This window comes from Molothrus ater, chromosome 6 (assembly GCF_012460135.2).
Source record: "Molothrus ater isolate BHLD 08-10-18 breed brown headed cowbird chromosome 6, BPBGC_Mater_1.1, whole genome shotgun sequence".
NCBI classification, from domain to species: Eukaryota; Metazoa; Chordata; class Aves; order Passeriformes; family Icteridae; genus Molothrus; species Molothrus ater.
The window spans coordinates 13,098,764-13,124,598 of NC_050483.2; the positions used below are offsets into that span (position 1 = coordinate 13,098,764).

At 36.5% G+C, this 25,835-nt stretch overlaps 1 protein-coding gene across 4 annotated transcripts in view; it reads right to left on the bottom strand.

The window, feature by feature from the left end:
* The window catches only part of SOX6 (SRY-box transcription factor 6), a 370,211-nt gene that overhangs the window by 49,382 nt on the left and 294,994 nt on the right, over positions 1 to 25,835 (bottom strand). For 3 of the 4 annotated variants that reach the window (XM_054515289.1, XM_036383763.2, XM_036383762.2), the window contains exons 10-12: positions 15,912 to 16,061; positions 11,887 to 12,067; positions 9,094 to 9,284 (exon numbers count right to left, since the gene is read on the bottom strand). In XM_054515289.1, coding sequence (XP_054371264.1) covers positions 9,094 to 9,284; positions 11,887 to 12,067; positions 15,912 to 16,061 — 522 coding nt within the window. The remainder of the gene's footprint in view (positions 1 to 9,093; positions 9,285 to 11,886; positions 12,068 to 15,911; positions 16,062 to 25,835) is intronic. The other variant, XM_054515290.1, reaches the window with a different exon arrangement.

Here is a 25,835-nt window from a genome sequence, read left to right on the forward strand (position 1 = left end):
TTTAAGGGAGAAGACCGAAATGGGGCAAAGTTTGTATCCTTTTCACATTTAAATACCCCATGCAAAGGAAAAAGCAGTGTATTTGGCTTTTCTTCTTGAGCTGGAAAGGCAATAGAAGAAAGGGGACAAGTCCCCATTATTATTAATATCATCATCATCATTATAATTAACACTATTATTAATTTGGTCTAAAAGCTGAAGTGAGACAACTCTTCAAGTAGCCCTGACAGCAGAAATAAAAAATCATAACTGTGTTTAGCAAGAATGCTGTTAACACAGGTAGTGGCACAACCTCTAGCAGCCAATATTCAACTGTCAAAATAGCTCCTGATACCAAAAGTTTGTGCTGATTTCTTTCCTGGAAAGAGTATTTTGCTACCAAGTGCTCCTGGCATCGAACTGAAGACATGAAATACTTTAAAAGTTCATCTAATATAGGAATTTTCTACCCTCCGCAGTGTGTGTGCATGTGTGTATACATATGTATGCCTCTCTATATATGTGTACATAGTCATTAAAATAATAATGTTCCATATAGGCTTTTAATGTATAGGTATGTTCTCTTTTATTTTCTTATATCTGTACATCACTATTGGGCTGGTCAAATTTTCTTTTTTTTTTTTAAATTTATGTTCCTGTAAAATTTCCATGATTTATAGTTTGCAAAGATTGCATATTTTTCACTCAATTAATTTTGATAATTTAATCGATAGAAAAAAAAAATTTAGATTTTCTCTTAATCAGACTCTAAATGACTTGTGGGACTAAGAATTTCACTGTACATCTAATATACTGGAACTGAAATGCAAAAACTACCAGTTTTATAAAGACAATTTTGGAAAGTAAGGTAATTGAGCAAAAGGTTTAAAAACAAAGGTCTCACAGAAAATTCTTCAATAGGTGTAAACTGGATCTATAAGCTGTCACAAAAGCTAAATTATCTGCAAATTTAGATGACCTACATATGCCAGAGATTTTCCACTGTTTCTTTTTGTCTTTTACCTGTCAGTTCCACAGTTTCAGTGAACATGTATTTTTAATGTGCAAATTTCAAATACATTATTTGTATGTCTTTCTATACACAGCATACAAAGTAAACCTAAAAAAAATAAATTTAGTAGGTGCATTGATAGGCACGAGTGACTACACAGGTGTAAATAGCATTTGAGCAAGAGCATGTGATCAATTAAAGGCTGTATCATACATTACCTACAGACAAAGTCAACAATTCATGAGCAGCTTTAATATTTCTATCTCTGGGGCTGGAGGAACAGCCCTGACAAGATTTCATACCCACAGCCTCCTGCACCTGGTTCCCATTACAAACCTGGCCTTGATAATGGGGCTGTGTTCTTCTGCAGGGGCTGATGTTAGCACTGGTATTTTCCTCCCATAACTCTCAGAAGCTGAGCACCAATGTTATGGCTGTGTTTGACCCCTCTGTGCATGAGCAGTTACAGCCTCCATCACCTTTCCCACTACTTAGATAGAGATCAGATAAAACATTTCTCTAAGTATGGGTACAATGTCTGACCTGTTTTTATTTCCTGGGCTATCTACAAAAGCTGGTGATACATTACAGGCTTCAGGGTTCTGTCTAAAGTCAGATTAGTTGTTTTCCTTCTTAGTTTATAATTGAAATATTTCTGCTTAAAAGATATGGCTGGAGACACAGGGTTTTTTTTTTTTTTCCAAGATGCTCTGCTTTGAATTTAATTTCAAATTACATTGAGAGTTCTAGTGTTCAAGCATAAATCCCTTGCAATACTTACCTGTGTCTGAGAGATACTAAAACCATTGAGCTATTCAAAAACGCATCTAATTCCTGATCAGAACTCACAAAAGAAAAACAAAAATAACAATTCTCAGTGTGGCCCTAAATACACTTAGAAAACCAATGCAAACACGTATGACATTCATACAAAATCAGAAATCATCTACACCTCGAACTTCTTAAAAAAATAGCAGGGAGTTCCCTGAAGAGATAAGCTGCCTGGGAAGGCCAGTCATACCACACAAAATACACCCTGAAAAATATGTTGCTTGGAATCATTACTATTTTCCCCCCATTCTTTGTTACAAATGCATATGGATGCCAGCCTTTATCTTGGCATGAAAATTCAAATATTGGAAGCAACAGCATAAATAAACAGAATTTCTCCAGCTAAAAAACTAAATGTTTGAGGTCCGGCATGTTTTCCAGTTCTAATAAAAGGGGGCAGTATTACATCAGCTGAAATTCTGAATTGTCCAAATTATCATAAAAAGAGCTGGAGAGGGATACAAGGCTGCTGAATTCCACTGAAAATAGACTGTTACTGTGTATGCAGCCACAAATCTGCTTGTCTGCCTTGGGGTAAAATTTTCAGAGCTAGTTCAGTGGGACTTAGGCTCCTGCATTGCAGCCACTTCAAAAAAATTTTACTTGAGTCACTATTTTCCTTTCAAAATTATGAAGGAAATATTACAATGGGTATAAAATGAAGATACATGTTTATGTAACTAGGATAAGCCCTAAGCCTAAAAAAGAAATTGCAAAATTATTGCAATTTCAAAAAATTCTGGAACAAACTGAGGTTTTTTCTTTTGTCTTTTCTTCTTTTTTTTAAATGCAGATTTTTCAGATTAAAATACTGGTGTTCAAATATGGCTTTAGGAAATTAACTTTGAGCACTTCACGAAAAAAAAAGTTTTAGCTTACATATATTACGTACAGCCACAAGTAGATTACTAAACTGAGCAGATTCACAGTCAAGTATAAAGGACATTTGTTTTGTAGGAATATGGGGACTGCTGGGATTTGTTTTTGAAACTTTTCCCTATTCCAGGGCATTTAACTTAGACCTGCCACTTGTCTGTTCTAAAATGATGGATCTGCTAAGAGGTTGTCTCCATGCAACGTGTCCTTCCACATCCCAGAAAGTCCCCAGGGAAAGGTTTGTTGGCTGAGCAGGATGATGTAGTCAGGAAAAAACACTTTGCAGTGTCTCTTTGTAGGAATCAGAGTCTTCATTAGACAGATGGAATACACTCCCACTGAGTTGAATAAATTGCCTATATTCTTGCAAGAAAGTGAGACCACACTAACAGTTCCTCAAGTAAATCAATGTCTTTCTTTTCTCCCTTTCTATACAGCTCTAGATTTTTAATTATGGAATCTAAATACTTAAATTACATATCCCTAATTGTAAGCTGGGAGGGGCAGGACCTTTCTTAAGTTACAGTGAGACCAGAACTTCCTACAATGAGTGTGGAGACAATACCATAGAAAAGCAATAACTTTGCAGAATTAGTCATCTGCTATTTTTACTGCTATCCCTTTTTTCCCCCTAATTTTTAGGCACTCACCCTTAAATTACAAGTAGAACAAAGGTTTAACCAACAGAAATAAAGACCAAATTGAAAATGCTCACTGTTCATGTCTCACAGCAGACTGAAATATAAGCATTGACCTCTTATTTACTAAGTATTAATAGTCTGCTAGAAGAAACTAAAGGGGAAAAAAGAAAACACAAGTTTTTCTTAAAAGGAAAAAAGGAAATGAGAAGAATCAGTACCTGCAAATCTAAACCACATATTCATAAAGATTTATAAGAAATCCACAAGGCCCTAATGACCAATTAATGCATGTTCTAAATTTCAGAGTGGTCAGGACTCCTTTCAGTAAAAGGAAAAAGAGAATTGCATGCAGAATGAACTGGGAAAGTATTTGCTTAGCTATGTGTTTGGGGCTTTTTAACAGAGTTGAGAATTGACTCATAGCAAGGATGCTTGTAACAAGGTGATCCTCTGTGATTGTCTGAGAAGCCTCCTGCACATACAGAACAGACACTGTGACTCCTGCCACTGCAGTTGTTCTGTCTCTGATGCTGAATGCATGGGGAGAAAAAAGCTGGCAAAAAACTGATGGCAGCATAATGCAGCATTGCTTGGTTTCAGGAAAATAACAGTACAATGCTGGAGCCATTGCTGTGGGCAGCCAAAAGGAGATTATGCATGACTAGTGACTTTTCCTACAAAGACTTCCTGAAGTGTTTTTGTACAAGTTTGTACATGTGTGCAGGAGCTTCATATACATGATGAAGTGTAACAGCTCCAGAGGAGTTGTTACACTCTATTGTCTCAATAATCCACATACTTAACAGTCCCTAAATACAGCAGAGCATAACGCCTCCAAAGGGGTCGTTATGGCTTATCAAGTCAAATCCAAGTGCCTAAATATGGATTTGATCAATAGACTGTAATATCTCCAGGGGTGAATAATACACGTTTTTAAGAATGTGCACATTTTGCATACAAACTGTGGGTCTATATTAGGGTAAATTACGTGGATTCAACTTGTGAAACTTTGATTTAGAGATAAGAAAGGAATAAAAGGCTCATTAGAAGAGGTGCTAAAGTGCCATGATTCCCAGGAAGTAGGCAATGACTCATGTCATTTATTTTGGGGTCTAATTCTGCTTTCCTACTGCAAATACACAGTTGTCTGAAAATCTACAAAAGATGAAGAATGGAATATAAACATGAAAATGTTATATTAAATTCTGCTTACTCTCAGATCTCAATGAATATGCTTCATGGGAAGTAAATGGGGATGTGGGGATACAAATATGTTGTGGTAATTGATTTTGTATTTATTCTATCTTGACTTCATAGATTTTCCTCCAATCACAGTTCTACCTATATTTTTTATACAAAGATTTTATGAAGCATCTTTTTTAGCATTTTACTGCTTTATGTACAAAAAAGATAGGATTTGAGTCTTTTTAAATTAATGTCAGTTATCTTATAAATTATATAACATTTTCAGATTCATTTAGAGCCTTAAATCAAAGCAAATCTTCTAGGCAATGACAGTAGTTTGAAATATTGAAATAAATACAAGTAGCTGAAGCAATGCAGATTTTGTTTAAGTACTCCTTCTTGTTGAAGGTGAACATGGCTTGAGTGGAAAAAAGTCACATTACAAGGATGAATTTTTGGTATGATTTTACTTTTGCTTCTATCGCATGGTAAAAGCTCTGTATATTATTTTCTTCATTTTCCTAACTCTCTCCCCTTCCCCAGTGTTTCTGTTTACTCTGTAAAATGACTGGCACCACTATTGTTCCCTTTGCTCAGTCAGACCACGCTGGAGTTTTTTGCTCCACCTGAAGTGCAGCAGAAAAATTCAGCTCCGCTATAGTGATTTTTTTGCCTCATGTGCATTATACTGGTTTAGGCTCAGAGTTCAGCTTAGTTTGTGTGCTGCTGAGTTTTGGATTTGTGACCAAAACAGAGCTGGATAACACAGGGATGTTTCACCTATTGTCGAACTGGACTTCTACAGCAAGACTTTTTCTGGGGTTGGTGCTGCTCTGCCAGAGAGGAGGCTGGGGCTGTGCCAAGCACTGAGAGGGGGACAGAGCCCAGCCAGCTGACCCCAACTGACCAAAGGGATATTCCACACCATATGACATCAGACTCAGCAATAAAATCTGGAGGAAGAATGAGGAAAGGGAAATGTTTGGAGTTTTGGCATTTGCCTTCCCATGTAACTTATTTGTGCTGAAGCTCTGCTTTCCTAGGAATGGCTATACACCTGCCTGGCAATGGGCAGTAGTCAATTAATTCCCTGTTTTACTTTCCTTACATGCACAGATTTTGCCATGCTTATTAAACTATACTAATCAACCCACAAATGTTCTAATTTTACCCTTCTGACTCTCCTCCCCATCCCACGGACAGGAGCGAGCGAGCGGCTGCGTGGTGCTCACCTGCCTATCCTAACCCACCTCAGCACACAAATAACTCCACATCTCAGAAGTATAATGCTTAATGCTTTGGCAAATGACAATGTTGGGCTGCCCCAGAGTGCTGGATGCTTTTGTTTTGGTCTTTCTGATGAGTGAATCTCTGTGAGCACTTTGAAAGTCTTTGTAGTTTGTTGGTTTTTTTTTTAACAGCAGAATATGAACATAAGCAATTCTCAATTCTGTGTCTGTAACCAAATACAAAGCTTTCTGAGATTTGAATGACACATTTTCAAAAAGGCCTAAGCCCAAGCTTTGAAGTTATGTACATAATTTTGTGAGTCCAATCATTTGCACAACAAACTATTACCAACTATCTGAACTTGAAGACCAGTAACTGACCAGAACTCAATAGCTTTTTTAAACCAGCTGCAGGCAATTAATTTGTCATCTTTTTCTCGTGCCAGCTTCCAGCTACTCATTTCTACAAGTCTAATTACCTGAAGCCAATTTCTGAAAATTTGGTCCTGAAAACACAGGGTTCTGATTCTTCAAAAGAAACCAATGCAAAATTGCAACTGTTATCAAAGCTTCAGTGGGATTATGACAGAAACTATACGCAGTTTTCTTGGCATACAATTATTTCAAAATTATGTTTCTCTAATTGAAGTGATCTAGCATTCCTGCTCCCCCACCTCCATTTTGATCATCCTGCCCATCATTTTTAGAGTAAAAGAAGTATATCATAATGTAAAAATTGAAAGGCAGAGGGTGAAGGGGGAAAGAAAAGTGCTCTAGGATTCTGTTTGTGCAAAGGATGCTTCTGGTTTTAATGCATTTTATACTTGCTATAAAATATAAATACATTTTTCCTACTATTCATGACTGAATTAATACTTTTATTTTCTTTAGGATAAGAGTAGGGATATACCATCATGGAAAATGACTGATTTGTATCCCATTCTTTTGCAACCCCTGCCTTTTCCCACATCTGTGGGGCAAGGATAACAGGCCAGCACAGCAGAGGTAAAACCAGAGCACAAACTACAAGCCTTTCCTGCCTTAATGGCTCTGTAGTACCTGCTGCAATAAATAAACCCAGCAGGATTACATAGGGTCACTAAGAGACTGAACAACAGATTTCCCTGCTGCTGTTTTATTCTTAGGTTTTGAAGGTTGCAAGTGCCACCATGAAAAGTCTCCTCACAAAAGATGGCATTTGAGAATGATGGTGTTGGTATCTGTTAAAGAGTTCTGATTCACTCTATTTGCAAGGAAAAGAAATTTTTTTTTTTTGCTCAGACTGCCTGGTGTATAACCTCAATCCAGAAGCTGTGCATCAATCTGTGTATTGCTTGTAAAACTGGCACAAAATAGAAATTTCAGATTATTCACTGAAATATTTACTGACTCTGCTTTAAAGGGTGAAAGATGAAATAGGAACTTGTTATATGAAATACAAGACATAAATATGATACTGAAAATACACAGGGGACAAACTCAATAAGTAAGTGGATGCCATTTTTATACTTATTTTTCAAAGTGAAATCAAATGTTAAGAATTCTTTTAATAGCCCTTATAGCATATTAGATATTTTTTAAATGTCAAGCCACTGAAACTCATAAAATAAATTTTAAAATAAGCATAATTTTATAAACTCTTAATACTGATCATGTATGTGACTTTTTTTATTTTTATAACCTGGGCTTTAGTATCCCGCCTCTTGATTACTTAGGGCAAACACTGACTTTTCAATTAGAATGTTTGAATACATCCTGCTTGATCAGTTATTCATTTCTATATTTTTAATAATGTCAACTTGTATTAAATGGGGTTTCCAATTATGACTTTCAATCTAATACTAGCATATATATATTTATTAGACACTGAGTCTGACTCAGGAAAGCATGTTTATCCTGTGTGGCAACATTTAAACCAATCTTTTTTTACAGTCACTTCTTGATATGAGTGCTCTAAAGAAACTATCAAGCAAAAATATAAAATGTAATTTAAAAGGTGTGTATCAACCTTTAATGGGTCCATTTATGCCATTTCTATGTCTTTCTGTGCCTTGCTACAAAACACTCACGCAAGCATTCCCTTGTGGGCTGAGAAAAGATCAGAATATTATCAAATTCATCATTTAAGTTACAGTTAATATTCTGCTGAGTCTTATACTCAACCTGCACTCAAAACTCCTGTTAGTCTTTGGGCTACAATATAGTCTCCCCTCCCTCACCTAAGAAACAAAGAACCTACCCTGCCATCTGATATAGAGAATCATAGAATATTTACAGGCACTGGAATACCTGCTGTTCTGGAGGGTTTTAACAAATAGTCTGAAACACTGGTTGCTGTATGGGCTAAATAATATGTCAGTTTTCTTTCCATTCATTACTAAATTGCATCATAACCGTTCTATTTGCCAGAGCTTTAGTGACTACTGGGATAATGCTTTTCCCTTTCTAGATGACTGGAATAAGTTTTGTGGTCTCTAACTGATTCGTGCCAGTGGTGAAAAATAACTTGTGTGCTGCATTTTCTGCAGCCCATGGCACCTCTAGGGAAGCATTCTCCATCCAAAGGGCTGCCTTTACCTCAGCCAGTTACCAGAGACCTGCTGCTGGAGCAGATCCTGAAAACCTCAGAAAGGCCACAGAATGGGACAGGGGATTTTTCAAGAGTCTTGTTTGTCCTCTGACTGGTGATAGAAACTGTTCCTTACCTTTCCTACATGCTCCCAGGTTGCTATTTCGTAAGCTGGATCATGTCCTGCTCAGTCCAGTGCTGGTCCCGTTATCCCAACACTTCCTCTCATTTACCCTTTTACTCTAGTGTGCCACCTCATTTCAGTGATTCAACATAGAAGATTCAGCAGAGAATGTTTAATTCTTTCATTTCCCACTGCAACTGGGAGCCAAATGCAGCTGTTTCAAGCCTAAGTACTTTGCTGCACCTGAACCAGAGATTCAAGCTCCCTCAATTCATGCACTGGCATTGTAATACTCAACCACGCTAGCACAGAACTGGCCCTTTAGCCATATTTATCAATCCAGCCATTCTCAAAAGCACAATTCAAAATCTGGTGACCACAAACACTGGAAGGTCCAACCAAGCCCTTTTCCATGTTTCAATGTGCTTACAGCTTCCACCTCTGCGTGCACAGGACCGTGGGTGTGAATGCTGCCATGCACACCTAGAGAAGTTTGTAGGACAGCACTGAGAAATGACAAAGGTGTATTTAACATGAAATCAGAGAGGGCTAAGAGCTCTAAAAAGAAATTTCATATAAAAATAAGAAGCTATTTTGCAGGGAAGGGAAGAGTGAGTGACAGACTGTGGGGGAGTGGGAGACATTACCTTTTCATTCCTGCAGTTGTTTAGACCCATGTTATTCATGGAGGGCAATTTTCCATCAACACCATGAGGCTGCTGTTGCTGCTGCTGTTCCCTTTGGATTTGCTCTCTCATTTTTCGAGCCTCCTGAATGGCTTTCATTACTGTGTCCTGGTCCCCAAATAGGGCAGGTGAATTAAGACTGGAAAGGATATCTATAAAGAGAGAACACATTTTATTTAGGTAATTACTCAAACTGGAATCCAGGGTAAGAACTCTGCTCTCACACCTCTTAGAGATGCACCCAACCAACATCTGCAGAAGGAGGAGAAGTGGCAATTGTTGTCCGTTTGAAGGTGGAATTACTCTACTGAAGTGATTGACAAACTCATGCACTTCCTTAGAAATACAACCACTGAGGTCTTGGAATAGCCTGATGTGGAGGTACCTGAGCATACTCATGGACTTAAATTTAAATATGTGTTTCAGACAACAGTATTGTGAAGCTTAAACTGGAAAACTTTTGAGGTGTTAAAAATAATTAATGAAATGAACAAAGAAAAAAATCTCATTTACTAGGCCATGAAACTCCATGTCAGTTCTTAGAATTTTTTTATAGAGAGAATCATTACTCCAGACATTTGGATTTCCATTTCAGAAAGAGCACTCACATTTACTTTTTGGGAGCAAAGGTCATATCACCATAACATGAGTATAAATCTCTAAATCAGCAGAGAAAAAACAGTTTTCTTTCTATCACCCTGAACAGGAAGAGACTTTTAAACAAGCATCATACTCAGCCAAGCATTCCTGATGCATCTTACAATGCATTCTTGAAGATGAGTATCCCAGACACAGTTTTAGATTTGAGAGAAAAAGACAGCAATTATTTTGTGGCTGTTTCTTTTTTTTGTTGCTGTGACAAAACTGTGATCCACCTGCTCCTACATGGAAGTATTTTCTGTACTGCACATGGATAGATTGGTGCATGTATATTCTAGCTTGGGAATATTGAGCAATCACAGTTCGTGTGTGACCTGTGCATCTGCCTGGCCAGCAAATGTCTTTTATAAAAGCTCTGAATTTGCTAGATTTGTGTACTTATTGACAGTCTACTACTAAAAAAAAAAAAAAAGAAAATAAAAAAAGAAAATAAAAAGTCCAACAAAACCAAAATACAAAACAAAACAACAACCAAAAAATCCAAACAGGCTAAGATTTGGAATTAACCTTCAAAGATAACTTTCATATTCTTTTTATTTCACTGAAGTTCAGGTGAGTACAATACAGCAAATTCAATCTCTAAGGACCCTGAATTATGTTAAAATAAAAATTATTAAGGGTTTCTCACATTTTATCTGGGAACCAAATTCTTAATTTAATACCATGGCCTAAGTAAGAAGGGATGCAGACTGTGATGTTTTCACCCTATCCCAACAAGTGATGGGACTGGTGAATTTTTCTATCTGTATTAAACACCCTTCTCCAAAATAAAAATAATGTACTCTAAGACAACCATTGTTCCTGCTGAGGAAAATTTGCAATGTTCTAAACCATTTCAGCCTCCAAGTTCCAATCTGGACCCTAAAGAAGCTGGGAACCATATTTGCATGATTTTAAAGATTTTTTTAGATTCATAATCATGTACATACAGCAAAAGCTCCTACATGGCTTGCTGATTTTTGGTAATGTCTTCCTGTCTTTTTTTATACTTAAGGATTGAGACTAAATTTTTTTATGACTTTACATGAAAAATATTTATACCTTAGGCACTATTTGTCTTCTGCGCTCCTTTCTCTTGAAAGGTCTATGACTTCAGATTGATATTTCACTTTCTAATGTAAGATAATGCAGTGATAGTTGAAAATAAATTGACAGGTAAAGTATCTAGATAGTTGCAGAAAATATCTTTCAGAGATCATGGTGTTCCCAAGTGTTTGGGAATGGAAAAAACCCCATAATTTTTATATATTTAATATATGTATTTAACATATCTATTCATTATTCACAAGTGTTTCTATATATTTTACAAGTACACTTGAGCTACAGATTGTGAATAAGTGGTCTGTAGTAAGTATTTAGTCACTGTTAAAATTTACTATTTGAACTTTAGGGCTGATCATCTACATTTTGCAGCTCTTGATTCTGTTTCTTGACTGGTTAAAGTAGTCTTCATACATAGTTTTCAGACCATTTTTTTTCATCACTTAATAAGCTTAAAGAATCTTGAACACAGGTCAAAAAGTCCCTACTTGTAACCATATGAATCAATGAAATCCTGACAGACAGGTGAACAAATGACAAAACCATCATCAAATAATAACATAAACTGTCTGGACTAATGCCTTTCATTCCCTACTAAAAAAAAAAAAAAAAAACCCAAAAAAAAAACTAGCTAGTATCTGCTTAGGCTCCATGTGCATGCAAAGATAGTTTTTTATTTTATTGATCCAAGATTCAAAATTTAAAAGTTAACTTTGTGTGTATACACCCAGCAGATACCTTTAGGAGAGATATTCACACAAAACTGTTTTACAAGTTTTATATATCTATCTTTATTTACTTATCTGTGTGTATTTGTATTTATTTCCTACATTATGCATTTCTTTCCTGTGTTGTCACACACTGACACATCTCTTATAAAACTCTGGCAATCAATCATTCTTTGAAAAGCTTCACTGTAACTTTTTTTTTATTCAATTTTAAACAGAAATGTGCACCTGACTATCTACCTAATCCAGAACTAAGTGTGCTCAGGCTGGAATTTCATGCAGAAAACGTGTCTATTTTGTCCTTTTCCCAGGACAGATGAGTTACCTAAAGAGGATCCTCTTCCCAGGGATCCACTGAGCGGGCTGGGGATGCCACTCTTGCTCGTCACTGTCACTGGGCTGCTTTTGCTGGCTGGGAAGAGATTCTGTGTTGGAGATGTTGGGGATTTGACAGGTTCAGCTGTTTTGGGTCGGGCTGAGAGATTCAGTGGCTGAGCTGCTTCATCCTGCAAGAGTTGAATGTAAATAACTATTAGGAAAAGACAAATGAAGGCATCATTTTGCAAGCAGCGGTTACTTTACACCTCGAAGACAATGCCACATTCCACAGCAATAATAACAAAAGAAGCTAATTATCTGCCTCCTTTAAGATTCAGCGAAAGGAAACCTCATTAATTTCTCTGTGTTATGCTTCTTATTTACATTAACTATGTGACTGGATCATTCTTTTTGCCAAATTAAAATTTGAATTAGCTCACATTACAGCTTAATTTCCTAATGTGTTTTCAGAGATCTAAATTAACCTAGGGCATTTACAAAGAATTATTTAAAATTTCCAGCAGCTCAGTAATGCTTTTGCACTGGTTCTATTTGAAAAGTTCCTGGCACTATAAAAATAAGTTATGTAGCTTATTTTTAAATGTATTAGAAACTAAGGAATCAGAAGTATTACTATGAAAGAATCATTTGGAAGCCCTGACAGCTCTTTGGCCCACATTTAGAGCTGCTGCTAGCTTATACATTCCATGCATCTAATTCAGAGTGCATGTTTTGTTCTTTGAAAGAATCTATGCTGGTCCCTTCATAACAGGAGATAAGAATTTCACAGAATTCAAATTCCTTTACTTATTAGGGTAGTGACTACATACCACAGGCATTTAAAATATATTTTATTTTCTACTGTATAATTTTTTTAACTTTTTGATATTTTATTATTCAAATGTCAAAACCATTTTCCACGTAACTGCATTTCTGCTCCTTGTTCAATACTTCTGTATTATTCCCATATTCTGTACTTACTTCTGCTGCATTTAACCTTTATTATACCTGTATGTTTTATTGGCAAGGAATGTTTTTTAAGGGTGTGTAAATCTAGTATCAGCACCTTTATATGATTTGATATTTTTCACTTACAACTGTTGAAGAAACTCTCTCTGACATATGTCTTTTTTCTATGCTATAGAGAATAGATCCATCTAAAAATATCTCAACTCTTTGAAGAAGACTTATTCAAGCTATTAATTTCTTTGATGAGTATAAACATTTGCAGTGCAACCTTCTTCCCATTCTTTCAGATTCTTCCTTTACTTAATACATTAAGCAAGACAGAGCACTTACAAAACTATGAAAGGGTGATTTTCTGTCATTAAAGAGCTCAGTAAGACAGATCTCTCATTTAAAATATGCCCAGAGCAGAATTACACTGGATGTACGAGGTTGTTCATATTTTAAAACACTGAACTGATCACTTGGAATCTTAGAATTATGTCAAAGTACAATAATACATCACATAATCTCATCTTCTCCATTCTCCTTACTGTCAAGCAAAGTACACCTGGTAACACACAACGTATTAAACAGGAAAATGTAATAAACAGGTATTTGTATTGCCATCCCATCACCAGCTTTAAACTTTTTCCATAAAACTGCATGACATTTCAATTCTTCCCAGCCTCAGAGAGTGCACAAATGTCCACAGCCTTTCAGGGTCTGGGTGGACGCAGAAGCTCAAAGGTACAAGGGACAGAGTCAATTTTGGTGCTTTCTGGGCACACTTCCATGAGCCCTCTTTCCTTGCACAGATACAAAGTGGATTCCATAAACTTTTCTAAGACTTCAGAGCTCCATTCAGACCATGAGGCTTGAAAAGCTAGGTACTGTGAACATGTGCAGATATGAATCTATGCTACAGTGTTCAGTTTTTAAATACTTTTCCATCTAGTACTTATATGATAATGAAAGAACTCTACACACTGTCAGAACTTGCTTGTTTGTATTTTACAGACAGCATTGTCATTTCTGCAAGGCAACCAAAAAACTGGAAAACATTCTGGTCACTGACTTAAGCAAAACCTACCATTACTTTTTGAAAGATCTGACTTCCATAAAAGAATTGCATTAATTCTATAAATAATGCATGTACTTTATACAAACTGCTTAAAACAAGGGAAAATATCGAGGATTTGCTAAGCAATGCACGACCATCAAAACTATCACAGCTAACATGTAACAATCTGCAGAGACTGAATATAGATACAGCTTTCATACTAGTAATTTCTTCATTAGCTATTGGTATTTGTCCACACAAAGCACTTGTAGTTCATCTTTAATATTCTGAATGCAGTAGTGTGCTTAATAAAAATAATCATAAAAATACTTCCATTTTATTAACATATACTTAAGTCCATTCAAGCTACATTATATAGGGAAACCCCCAAGAATTTGCATGTGGTCAATTCTGTAATGGGACTCAGCTGGCCACAAACCTGGAACAGTATTGGCCTTGGTTCAAGAAGATATGTGCTTGAATTTAACCAGGGAAAATTTTACTCATACAGTAAAGGTTTGGTTTGGTGTAGGTCCATCTGGCTCGCTCACTGCCAGAATTACTTTTTCACATTAAAGCAGTCAGTAGTATATTCTCAATGCCATAAATCACTGGTGTTAGGTATCACTATACTATGGCAACTTTGCTGGAACAGTTGGGCTTTGCTTTCGGTGGCTTCTGTATTGACCGTAGAAAACTCTGCATACGCGGTAAATTTCCCTGACTGCTCCCAAACCTGGCGTTGGATTACAAGAGGTAAAATATTAGACTAATACACATCTACAGCTAAGTAAAGTGAACGCTTTGCTAAATAAATGTTAGATCTGGCCATAATGGAATAGTTTTTATTTATTAGTACTCTCAGCCTAGCAAAAAAAAGTGTCATGGAAATTTATCAGCCTAGGCAGAAATATCTACTCACCCGCACTTTACCGCGATGATTGATGATAATGAAAAAACAAATGATATTTTACTCTCGTGTCAAAAAATAGGAAGAGAAAAAAAAAAAGAAACCACCACCTCAAGAGAGTAAAATCTTCTCAGGCTGGTTTGAAGCTAAGGACTGTTTGCCTGTAAGGTGTCAGCAGCCAGCAAAAAAAAAACCCTAACATATCCTCCCTCTCACCCCACAAGGTCACTAGATGCCACTTTTAGATTTATTTTAATTGTTCAGCATTTATACTTCTATCATTCAAACTGGTAAAACATCTAAATGTTGATTTTTTTATTTTTTTTTTCCCAGTTTGGAGTAAATTGATCCTGAGCATGTTTTTCATTCTCATGAAATCCCCAACCACCCCGGGAGAACACAGCAGGAGAAGCCAGGCATTCGCACCCAAAGGCTGCTCCACAGGTTTCAGGGGGAGCACAGCACTCATTCCAGGCTCTTGGCAAATGCCATGTTGTAGCTGCCTGGTTCCAAGCTAGTGAGAATAAGCAGGCACAAGCACTCGGCAGTGGAGCAAAACCAGCAAGGAGCAGCGTGGTTGTCAGCAGCTGTGTGAAATCAGCAAAAGTCAAATCAATCTGCAGCGACACAATGTTTTCCCCAGAGCCCTGACTTACATATTATTCTTATAGGAGGCTTTTCCAAAATTGTAGAATTAAGTGCAGCTAGAGATTTGTAAAATAATTAGAAGATCTACAGTCTTTCTCTTACCATAACAATATAAGCCAGCACCACATTTTAAGATACTCAAGAGTTCAATGTGAAACAATTCGTGAAATGGATGCCATTTATGCATGTTACCAGATTACAAACTGAAATCTTGAAAATATCACATTTTACTGATGAATCTGTTGTGCTGCCTCTGGTAGGAAGAGGGACGCCTGGTATTTTTGGAAACAAGTGAATTTTTTCTCTTCCCTTCTCTCTACTGATAATACAGCACTAAAATGGAACTTTTTGTTTGAATATTGAAGAACTGTACCGTGGTTCAACTTCCAACTGTGAAACAATTACAGAGATCATTTGCTTTTACTGTCCTTCTCAAACACCAGTTTTTTTCTTTACTGAAAAATACCTTAACTTGAGTTACCGGGCTGGTCCCTCTCTTCTCATTTTTCATCCCAGTGGGTGAAAGTGCCCCTGTTGTATTTGGTGGCTGTGGAGTAGATGGCATTTTGGCTCCAGGAGAAACTTGCATGCTTGCCAGCTGAGCTGCATACAGTTGCTGGAAGACAAGAAGATATACATATATTCCTGCAATATTCCTAAAGAAAGAAGCTGTAAATGCACTTTTCTTTTTTTTGTTTTTTTGGGTTTTTTTTTAATTTTTCCACTGGTGTTTCGTCTCTTAAAGGATCTTTTTCAGCTCTTGTTTGTGGCTTTCCTTCCTGCTATTTGCAAAAAGAGAAAAAACAAAGTCTAGAAAACTCCCAAACACCAATATATTTTTTCTTCATTTGACTTTTGCTGATTTTTCTTGATTTTTTATTCCTTCTTGCTAATGATGGTCATGGTGTTGAGCAAAAAAATAACACTGTCCCTGAATATTAAAAACAAAATTGGTAACATTATAAGGCTATTTATGAAAAGGAGGTATAAGCCCCTGTCAGAAACAATAATAATCCAGGTCTTTCTCTTCTTAGCAAGAAATTAACCACTAACTCCAGAAACTTTACTGCCACAAGAACAGTTTCCTACCAAAAGGCAAAGTTAAAATAGCCAACAAGGTATGTCTCCATCTCTCTGTACAATGATATATGTTCTATAAATGCTAATAATGAATCTAGGCCTTAAAAGTTCCTGTAAATAGTGATGAAAGTCCAAAAAAAAACTCCAGCGGAACCTTTCAAAAAGTTTAACTGAAACATAGATTTTATATTAAAATAAACCATCCCAACCAATAAAAAGTGTTTACTGAACAAAACCAATTTGGTCCCATTTCTTTCCAGTGACCAAACTTAAACCCTCACCTTGAATTAGCATCATGAATAATTCTTCTGCCATGAACAGGGAAGATTCTAATCCCTCTTCTACACATAGATCTACATAAACTTTGCCTTATTAGTGAGAAAAAAGCCAGGTGGTTTGTATGTAATTTCCAACATTACTGTCATTCAGATGGACAAATAAAAAAAATTACAGTAATCAAAAGCAGACCTTTCAGCACATGTAATTAAATGAAAGCTTAATAAAGAATAATTTGCAAGAGCCAGATGTGCTTATGTCATAATTGTTGCTTTCTTTGGAACAATTTTTCTAATGTAACAAGCCTCCACAGAAATGAAAGTTACACAATACTGTAAGTTCAGTGACTCAGTGGCGAGACAAACGCGGGAGGGAGGGGCAGAGTCACAGCTCAGGGTGACAAATGAAAACCATTGTTTGTTTGTTTGTTTCCACCCCTTTCCAGTACCACACAGGAACTATGAAAGCATCACAGATTAATGTTTTTAAATTAATGGCGTTTAAATATTTTGGCTGAGGTACAAGGTTTTTTCCTATGCTTGAAGGAAAAAGATTGAAAAGAGAAAAAAATCCCAGCTCTTGGTGAGGTCCTGGAAAATGAAAATGAAGTCTTTCATACAACAGTAGGTGTTTTTTTTTCTTCTTACTAATACGATCTTATCCCTTTTAGAATATTCTTGAGGTCAACCTTTGCTTCCTTAATAGGATGATCTGCTTAAATGAGAGTAAAATGCACATTTCACAAACTTGAAATCCAGCACATTCTCAGCTCAGGAATAATCAGGCACTGCTCTTTAAAAGAGATAACACAATAAACTTGTATGCAATTTAAAGACAAAACCCAACAATTATAAAGGCTTTCTCAGTATTCTGTGGTTTGTCTATAAACACTTTTCCAGGTTTTTTTAACCAATTTAACTTCTTCTTCAACTATCTGAGGAAGAGTACTTACACTTTACTAAAAGAAAACTAAAACTTTTCTATTTACAGTACTGTGTTGCACTTTAAAAAGTGTGAAAGGAATTCTGTGTAAAAATAAACTCATATTTATTAACTAAAGTTCAAAAGAATTTCCTTCTCAGGTAAGCCATCAGGTCACAAAAATGCGGGGTATAAATTATTCTTTCTACAGCATTCCATTTTTCATAGAAGATAAAACTTGATTGTCAATTGTAGCAACTAAAATAGTGTGGTGGGTTGACCTAGGCTGGCTGCCAGCCACTCTCTGCCTCCCCCACTTCAGCAGGATGGGGCAGAAAATAAGATGGAAAAGGTCATGGCTCAAGATAAAGACAGGGACATCTCTTACCTGTTACCATCACAGGAAAAAAACCAAACCAAACCAAATTAAACAAACCCACTTGGCCTGGGAAAAATTTATTTATTTTAATTGATAATAGAGTTGCCTAGCAAGAAACAGAGATAAATACTAAGGATCTATTCCTGCCACTTCCCCCTGAAAATTTCTTGGAGATATATTTCAAGATCAATGCAAAGACAGAGACGTGACACCAGTCAGAGCAGGACTTGCTGGTCACCTGAGTGCCACCAGGACCAGCAACAGAAACACCCACAGCATGTGGAGGATTCACATCAAGAAAAGTGGGCTGTTCTAGAGACTATCTAGGAAACTGTTTGATTTTGGAAATGCAACCAGGAAAAGTAGAATAAAATTAGAATTTTTCACCGCTCCCCTCCCAGGGTGTTGAGGGCTGTATTGGCTGTAGTGCAAGTCCTGTCAGGGAGAAATGCTTCTAAGGGAAGACAGACTAAAAGAAATTTTTTCATTAACATAGCTGTATGTATAGATAAATCATGACTGGCTTATTCCAAGGTCTTAGTACTGGCTTTAGCCTGGCATTTCTATAAACTTATTTTAAAACATAAAAGCAAATGTATAAATAAGCAACAGCAATTGGCTTTCTGCTTTGCTTAAAACAAAGCTGTTCTACAAGCAAGTACAAATACTGCAAGAATTCACACCAGCACTAGCAACATTGCTGTGTGGACTGGAAAGCTGTATAAGTTCTAAATACCAGTTTGTATGGGGAGCTAGCCAGTGTGGAAAAATATGTGCATGCCACCATTGCAGGGAAAAAAGGGGATATTTTTGCAAATACCACTGCTGTGGCTCAAAATGGCAATTTAGGACCTCACATTGAGATGGTCAGATTGTGAAGCTTTTATTTGCAAGATTGAGGAGAGGAATAAAACCCAAACGCTGAATGAATGTTGACTGTTGGCTTTTAAAGCTCAAAAGCAAAAACTTCAGTGGAATTTTTTCAACTGAAATTCTTATCTACAAAGTATTTCACATAAAAAAAATTAAAATACCTTAAACACTGAAACATATTTTATTTTGATCTATGCCTATCACATAAAGAGAAGAGCATTTCATAATCCTTATGCTAACCACTGACTCAGGAGGCTCTTGATTACAAATTAGATATTCAAAAACATCAAGTATTCTTGATTGTTTTAAGAAGCCTTAAAAATGTATAGCCTGGTTTTTATTTTTTTCTCAGAGGTCACAAAGTTAGAGTCTTACAACCCAGCCCCCAGCATATAAATAAAAGTAATGCTGGTTTTGAATTCCTCAGTGCTCCTGAAATAGTTAACAATTTTCAAGCCCAGATTATTTAAGGTATATAAACAAGGATGCACATTTTCAGTTTTCAGAACCAGGCTTATTCTGATGTCAGATTTGACGCCCAAAGGTGGGATTTTGAAATACCACAAGTCTCAGGGCAATGGCAAATCAAGTCTCACATTTATGCACCTATGAACTTACAGGCTCATAGACTTAAGCACTGTTACTAAAAATCTATTCCAGCTTTAATCAACTAAAAATCTGAGGGGAATTTATGAAAGTTGGAGGTCACTATGAGTCTGAATGACGTTCATCTACTTAAAAAAAATTCAAACAGGTAGGAGAGGGCTGTACTCAGCATGTGCACAGAACAGCACAAGCGCATACTGATTTTTTTTTACCTGGAAACTGCATAGTTCACACTAAGCCTTTGTTAGAGCTTAGAGCTATAACAAGTCAAGAAGAATTGAATAACAAAAAAAAATAATAATTCTGTTGTGATGGCGATGTTGTTTTCTGCTTCAGAAATTTCCTACAGAATCTGGTGAATTATTACGATTTCACTTTCTTATAAAAAGTGTCATCCATGATCTAGAATTTATCTAAAAAGCAATGAACTAATAATAAACCACCTTGACTGATCCAAATGTTAAAATGCCTTCTCTAATGCCATCTAAGTTTCAAAATGCCTTTGTGAGGTATTTTCATAACACAGAAGCATAACTGCCTTCACTGCCAGTATTCATTCATGCCTTGCCAGAAGACAAAGGCCTTAGGCTCACACATTGCTCTCAAAAGTTTCAACATTTTTTCATCTAGTTTTTTCAGCTATCTTTCAATAATCAAAACTCTTTCCTTAGCTCAAGCCCCTTTCCCTCTAACTTTTCTCTTGCACATAGGTCTGGGACATTCCTGGGCACATTCTCTGCCATATGAGACTGAGCATGGCAAATAAGAACCGAGCAAAGCTTTCTCTGCATCTGACATTTTCCCTTTTTTTGCAGCAGGAACATTCATACTTATCTCTTAGGCTGCATCACATGTGTCTAAAAGAATAAATAAGAGTTAAGAATTTTGAGAATCAAATGTTGGAGAAGTGGCACATGGTAAGGAGTGGGCCATAGAATCACAGAATCACTAAAGCTGAAACAACCTCTAAGATCACCGAGTCCAACCATTAGCCTGGCCCTGCCGTGTTCACCCACATGTCCCCAAAGTGCCATATCCACATCATAATCCTTTTACCAGGAGCTTGTCAAGGACAGGCCCTAGGGAAAATTGGTTTTGAGAAGATACTTCAATAAGAAGTGATCAGCTGCTACACAGAAGAGAGGGAGCTTCTTTATATGTACAAGCTCAGGGAGGAAATGGAAACCAGTTGCACTCACATGTACAGGAGCAGAAAGACAAGGGCTAGAGACATTTCAACTGACTCTATGCTGAGGGAGCATTTGGTCACAGCGACAGGGATATAATTCAGATGTTAGGGATATGATTCTGTTCTTCAGCAGAATTCTGAAGAAATGATAAGAAAGCCATGGGTGAAACATGGAGATAAGAAAGTGGTTGCAATACTCAGTGCAGCAGATAAAGTGTGGGTGATGAGGGCTGGCCCAGAAAAATAAAACGCAATGGGCGTACTTGGAAGATGCATCACAAAGAATTTCAGTAGAAGATGGCTTGCTTGAAGTAGAAAGAAAGGATCTGTTCTAGAAACTTTCACCCTTTTACTTTCTTTTCTCAAGAAAAATGCCTAAATTTTATGAACCCTGATTAATTCTGAAGTCTTCCATTACTAAAAATGGAAGCCCTATGTTACATCTTCAACAAATACATTTGCTACAGTAAATGAAACTGAACAATAAAGCTACTGAGAATCAAGTGAGAATCCTTATTTGTCAGCATTTTAAATGAATTGTGCAAAGCTGAAATATCTTATTTATAGAGATGAAAGTTCAGCTATTTAGACAATGAGTAATTTGGTTTCTAAAGATGAAAAACTCTAAGGAGTGACTGCAAGTGCTGTTGAAATCCTGCACTACAAGAGGTAATGCAGTTATTTTTTCCATAGTATATTTAGTAAGTAGCATTGCAAAGCTATAATACCAGCATTTTCCTTCTGAGTACATGACAACCAGTAATAATACTTAGAACTATCTGATGACAAAGGATTTTTACAAGTTCACCAGAACCAGCAACATCTTTATTATTTCCAGCACACATTTCTGAAAGGAAGCCACTGCAACAAAAGAATCACACCTTCAGTGGGACTGCTTGTTTTTCATTATTGGTGTAGTGGTGTTTGAAAAAAAAATAATGTCAAACAGATAAAGGAAAGAGAGTTTCAGTTTAACAAAGTTTTTCTTTTGCTTGGAGGAAGAACAGACTAGTGTTCACACCCATGTTTTGGGTGTCACAGATAATAACTATGGAAATAAAGTTTAAGTGCTGACCTGAGCCCAGTGTCACTGGTATAACCCTCAGCAGTTCAGGAAAGGCAACCTTTTCAGAAGGCAGTGTAGAAGCATGAATATTCTACCCCAAAATTTCAGACATATCTTAATCTAAGAATTGCTTCTAAAGTAATGGTAATTGTACTCATTCCTTCCCATTTTTATATATAAAGATAATATTTTTTGTATTAACATGTCTAACATGTCTTTTGTACTAAATATGTTGTGTTTAACACTTCAGTTAAGTGCTCTACTATAGCACCAAGGTAAAAAATGGGATTATAAGCTTATGTGTGTGTGTATATACACACACACACACACATATATATATATATATATATATATATATATAAGAAGAAAAAAATCCCCACCACCCAAAAGGGTTGCTTTTCTCTTTGTTTTGAGATTCTTCTTATGCAGATGCTCACAATGAAAGGTGGCCTAACAGAAAACAACATCCAGAATCACAAGAGAGCCTAAGTAACCCATCAACAGCTTAACCATGTGACAAACCCAGGGGCAACTCGAAGGCAGCTACAGCCTGTGGAGTCTGCCAAGGAGCCAGATGCCATCACCAGAAAAACACCTTCCAAGGCTCAGCATCTGTGTCCTAGCAGAGCTCCACACAAAAGCAGGAAGAGGAGGAGGAGAAGGAAGAGAAGGAAAGGTGAATTGTAAAATCGTAAAGGAATTTTACATATACATAAAGCAACACTTAGTTGAATTTAAAAATATAAACCTTGAAAAAAATCAAAGATTTTGCTGAAAAAAACAAGATCCCTTCAAGACTGAATATTTTATGTTTCCATTTGTTTCTGTTACCTGTTAAACCAGAGTATTTTATAAATTTATGATGGTGAAATTTAGATGTCTCAGAAGCATCTCCTCAGTTTTTCTGAGAAAAATACAGAGAATTTAACAGACTTTTCAGGACCGTGGACCAGACTCTCATTTTCACTTGTGCCACTACACAGATAATAAATAGCTTAGTATTTAAGAATCAACAAGTATGCTTCATCTTAACTCAGAATTTTATGCTGAATAACTGAGACTTATTTGGCTCTACATGGGTATATCTGAAAAGGCATTGATCAAGCACAGCTACATGAAATTAGAATAAAAATTAGGGAAAAAGTGCCTAATTTAGAAGCATGATAAATAAAAAAGTAATAATTATTGAAAATTTCTGTTTGTCTACAGAATCCAGTGTCATAAAGATGTGCATAGCTTGCTTGTAATAGCACCATTTTTTTCTTTCCCTGTTTTCTCATGTCTAATGCATCCATAGTGGACATAACGTTCTGATTTTAAACACCCACAGTTCACTTTCCTGCAGAGTCTGCTCAGCATTACAGTGTGAAAATTCTCTACATCTTCCCCCAATACACCAAATACCTCTGCGAAAAGGCGCTGAGGTGCAACACAAACAGGCAGCTAATGAATTATCATAACTAATGTCATAATAACAAAGATTGTTGCCGTGATTATTTATGCGCTTACTGACTAATGTGCTCTCCGATTTATTAAAACCCAATATGTGCAAACAAACTAACTGTATTTGTGAAAATACAAATAATATATTTTGTAGTCACAGGCGAAGTTAGAGGCGTTCAGTTTTCCCTTTACATTCAACTGTGCATTGAAAAACATTCTTTCTTACCTAAATAATGATTTTACCAGTTATTCATTTTCTTTCACTTCAGAGCTTTTGACTTGTTTGTTGTTCTTTTTTTTTTTTTTAACTATTAACACCAGTAATTTCAGTGTCTATCAGTTGCTATTGTATATTATGTCAAGGGAAATTTTTATGTGGCCCTAAATTCTCCTCAGTTCCTGTCTCCTTAGGAGAGACAAATGCCTGTATTCCTTCAATCTCAAGCAGCAAAGTAACAGTTACCTAATTTCACCACTGAGTGTCTGCCGGTCCCAACTCCTTTCACTGACCACAAATTCTTTGTACTGGTTCAGAAAAAGAAAAATCACTCTCATCTCTCCTGCTGCCCTGCTGTGGCTAATGGCCAGCCCAAACAGAAAATAAAAGAATCTCTCCACATTTCAGATACTGCAGCATGTATTGTTGTAGTACTGCAAAATAACAGCTTTATTTTGTTAAAAGGGTCTAACTTTAAGTGGACCATGGAATATTTATGGCTCTCAGTAGTCCTTTGAAAGAGTTATCTTATGTTTTTATGCCGATCATGGGTCAGAGGTTCAAATCAGCACTTCTTTCTGTCACTCCTTATATGTTTTACTATAATTTACAGCTCAGCAAGAGGACTCATAAAACAAAAGTGTCTATTTTACTTCAGCAACTAATTCTAGCTAATCAAAGCTTTCCAGCAAAACAACCCAGCATGAAACTCTGCGTGGAAAATATGCAGAGAACAAAGCGTTTTGTCAAATAACACATCTCATGATGTAAACACATATGTCTCTTATAGGAAATTTTATCGCTTCCACATTATCAGCACACAAAAGGAGCATTCTTGTTGCAGACCTGGTGCGACTGCGGAGCCATCGTCATTGGAAACAAGAGCCTGATTAGGTTCCCACACAGATATGAATAGATTTTCTTTTTTTAGTGTAATGCTGCCTTTCTTATTTCTTAAACAGACTAGTAATTGTGGCTGTAAAAACAGTGGATTGTGTTTGGACGACATTTGTTTCTTCATATTTTTTTAGCTACCCAATGACACCAATTATCCCATATGGTTGTCCTCCTCTGGAAAGTCTGAGTTAATCCACAGCTGTGAAGATGAAGACGCACCCAGCAGGCTCTAAATCTGGTGGGTCTCTTGTCTGTTAATAAAGTCCACAGTCTGCTGGACAGATGTTAAGAGGATCTGTATAATAAGTCAGTGACAAAGACCCAGACTTTTTCTGGGGAAAATAATTAGCAAAAACATATATATTCTTAACACTTTTTCATTTTTTGCTTCATCATTTGGGGAAGAAAATTTGCCTTACTTCATAGAGGAACCTCACGGCACATACAATAGGTCCTGCTCAAAATATGAATGGACTTACAAACCACACTGGCATGTGTGCTGAAGAAATGGAAGATCTTTTTGTCCATGACCCACCCCTGTGTGCTGTGGGTCTTGCACTATTATTTTGAATTTGGGCTCATTCATCATAATATGGGGGAGCCTGAATAGGTATTGTCAGCTGTAAAATATCTACTTACATTTATAATGTGAGGGGAAATGTAAACTGAAGATGAAATTAACATTTTACTATCTTTTTGTTAAAATTAATTAACATTGCCTTTTCTAAAATAAAGGGATTTCAGATAATACTTTTCATCTGCATGCTGATGTTATGGGAGGAAAACTAACTAGCTAGCTAACTAACCAAAACCCCAAAACAAACTGAAAAACAACAACAAAAATCCTCATTAAAAAAGTGAAAAAACCAAAACATCCAAACCAAAAAAAAAAAAAAGCCACCCAAAAACACAAGGAAAGAATGTGGAATGAGTAGACACCTGCAGCAAAATCCATGTTTAGAGCCTCACTCACTTTTTCCTATCCTCACCTTTTGCTCACCATGGTCTGACAGCACAGACATCCAAACCTCAAAGTCTCTCTCAGTTACAGTCATGTAAATTTGGAGAAATGCTACAGACTTAAAATACATGCACCAGTGCAATAAAAAACTAACTTGCCTTCAGGCATATGTGCATTAAGGTGCTCTTAAGATCACTTCTGTTTCGTTTGCAAACTGTATTTCTTGTTCTTCTGACCTCCTCCTGCTTTGAGACAGTGAATTAGAAATGGCCATCAGAACAGCTCTCTCTGCTTTGCTGCCTGAATGCAGGATCTCTCATGCAGGCATCACCCCCTGAGATCAGATCGTGCCCCTCAAAAATCAAATGGCTTTGATTTCATTGAATTATGACAATTAAATAGAATCTCTCAGCAACTGCCTGTTCACAACCTATTTACTGTAAAGCTGTGGACAAAGCAAAGAAAGAATGTTTAGAGCTCAA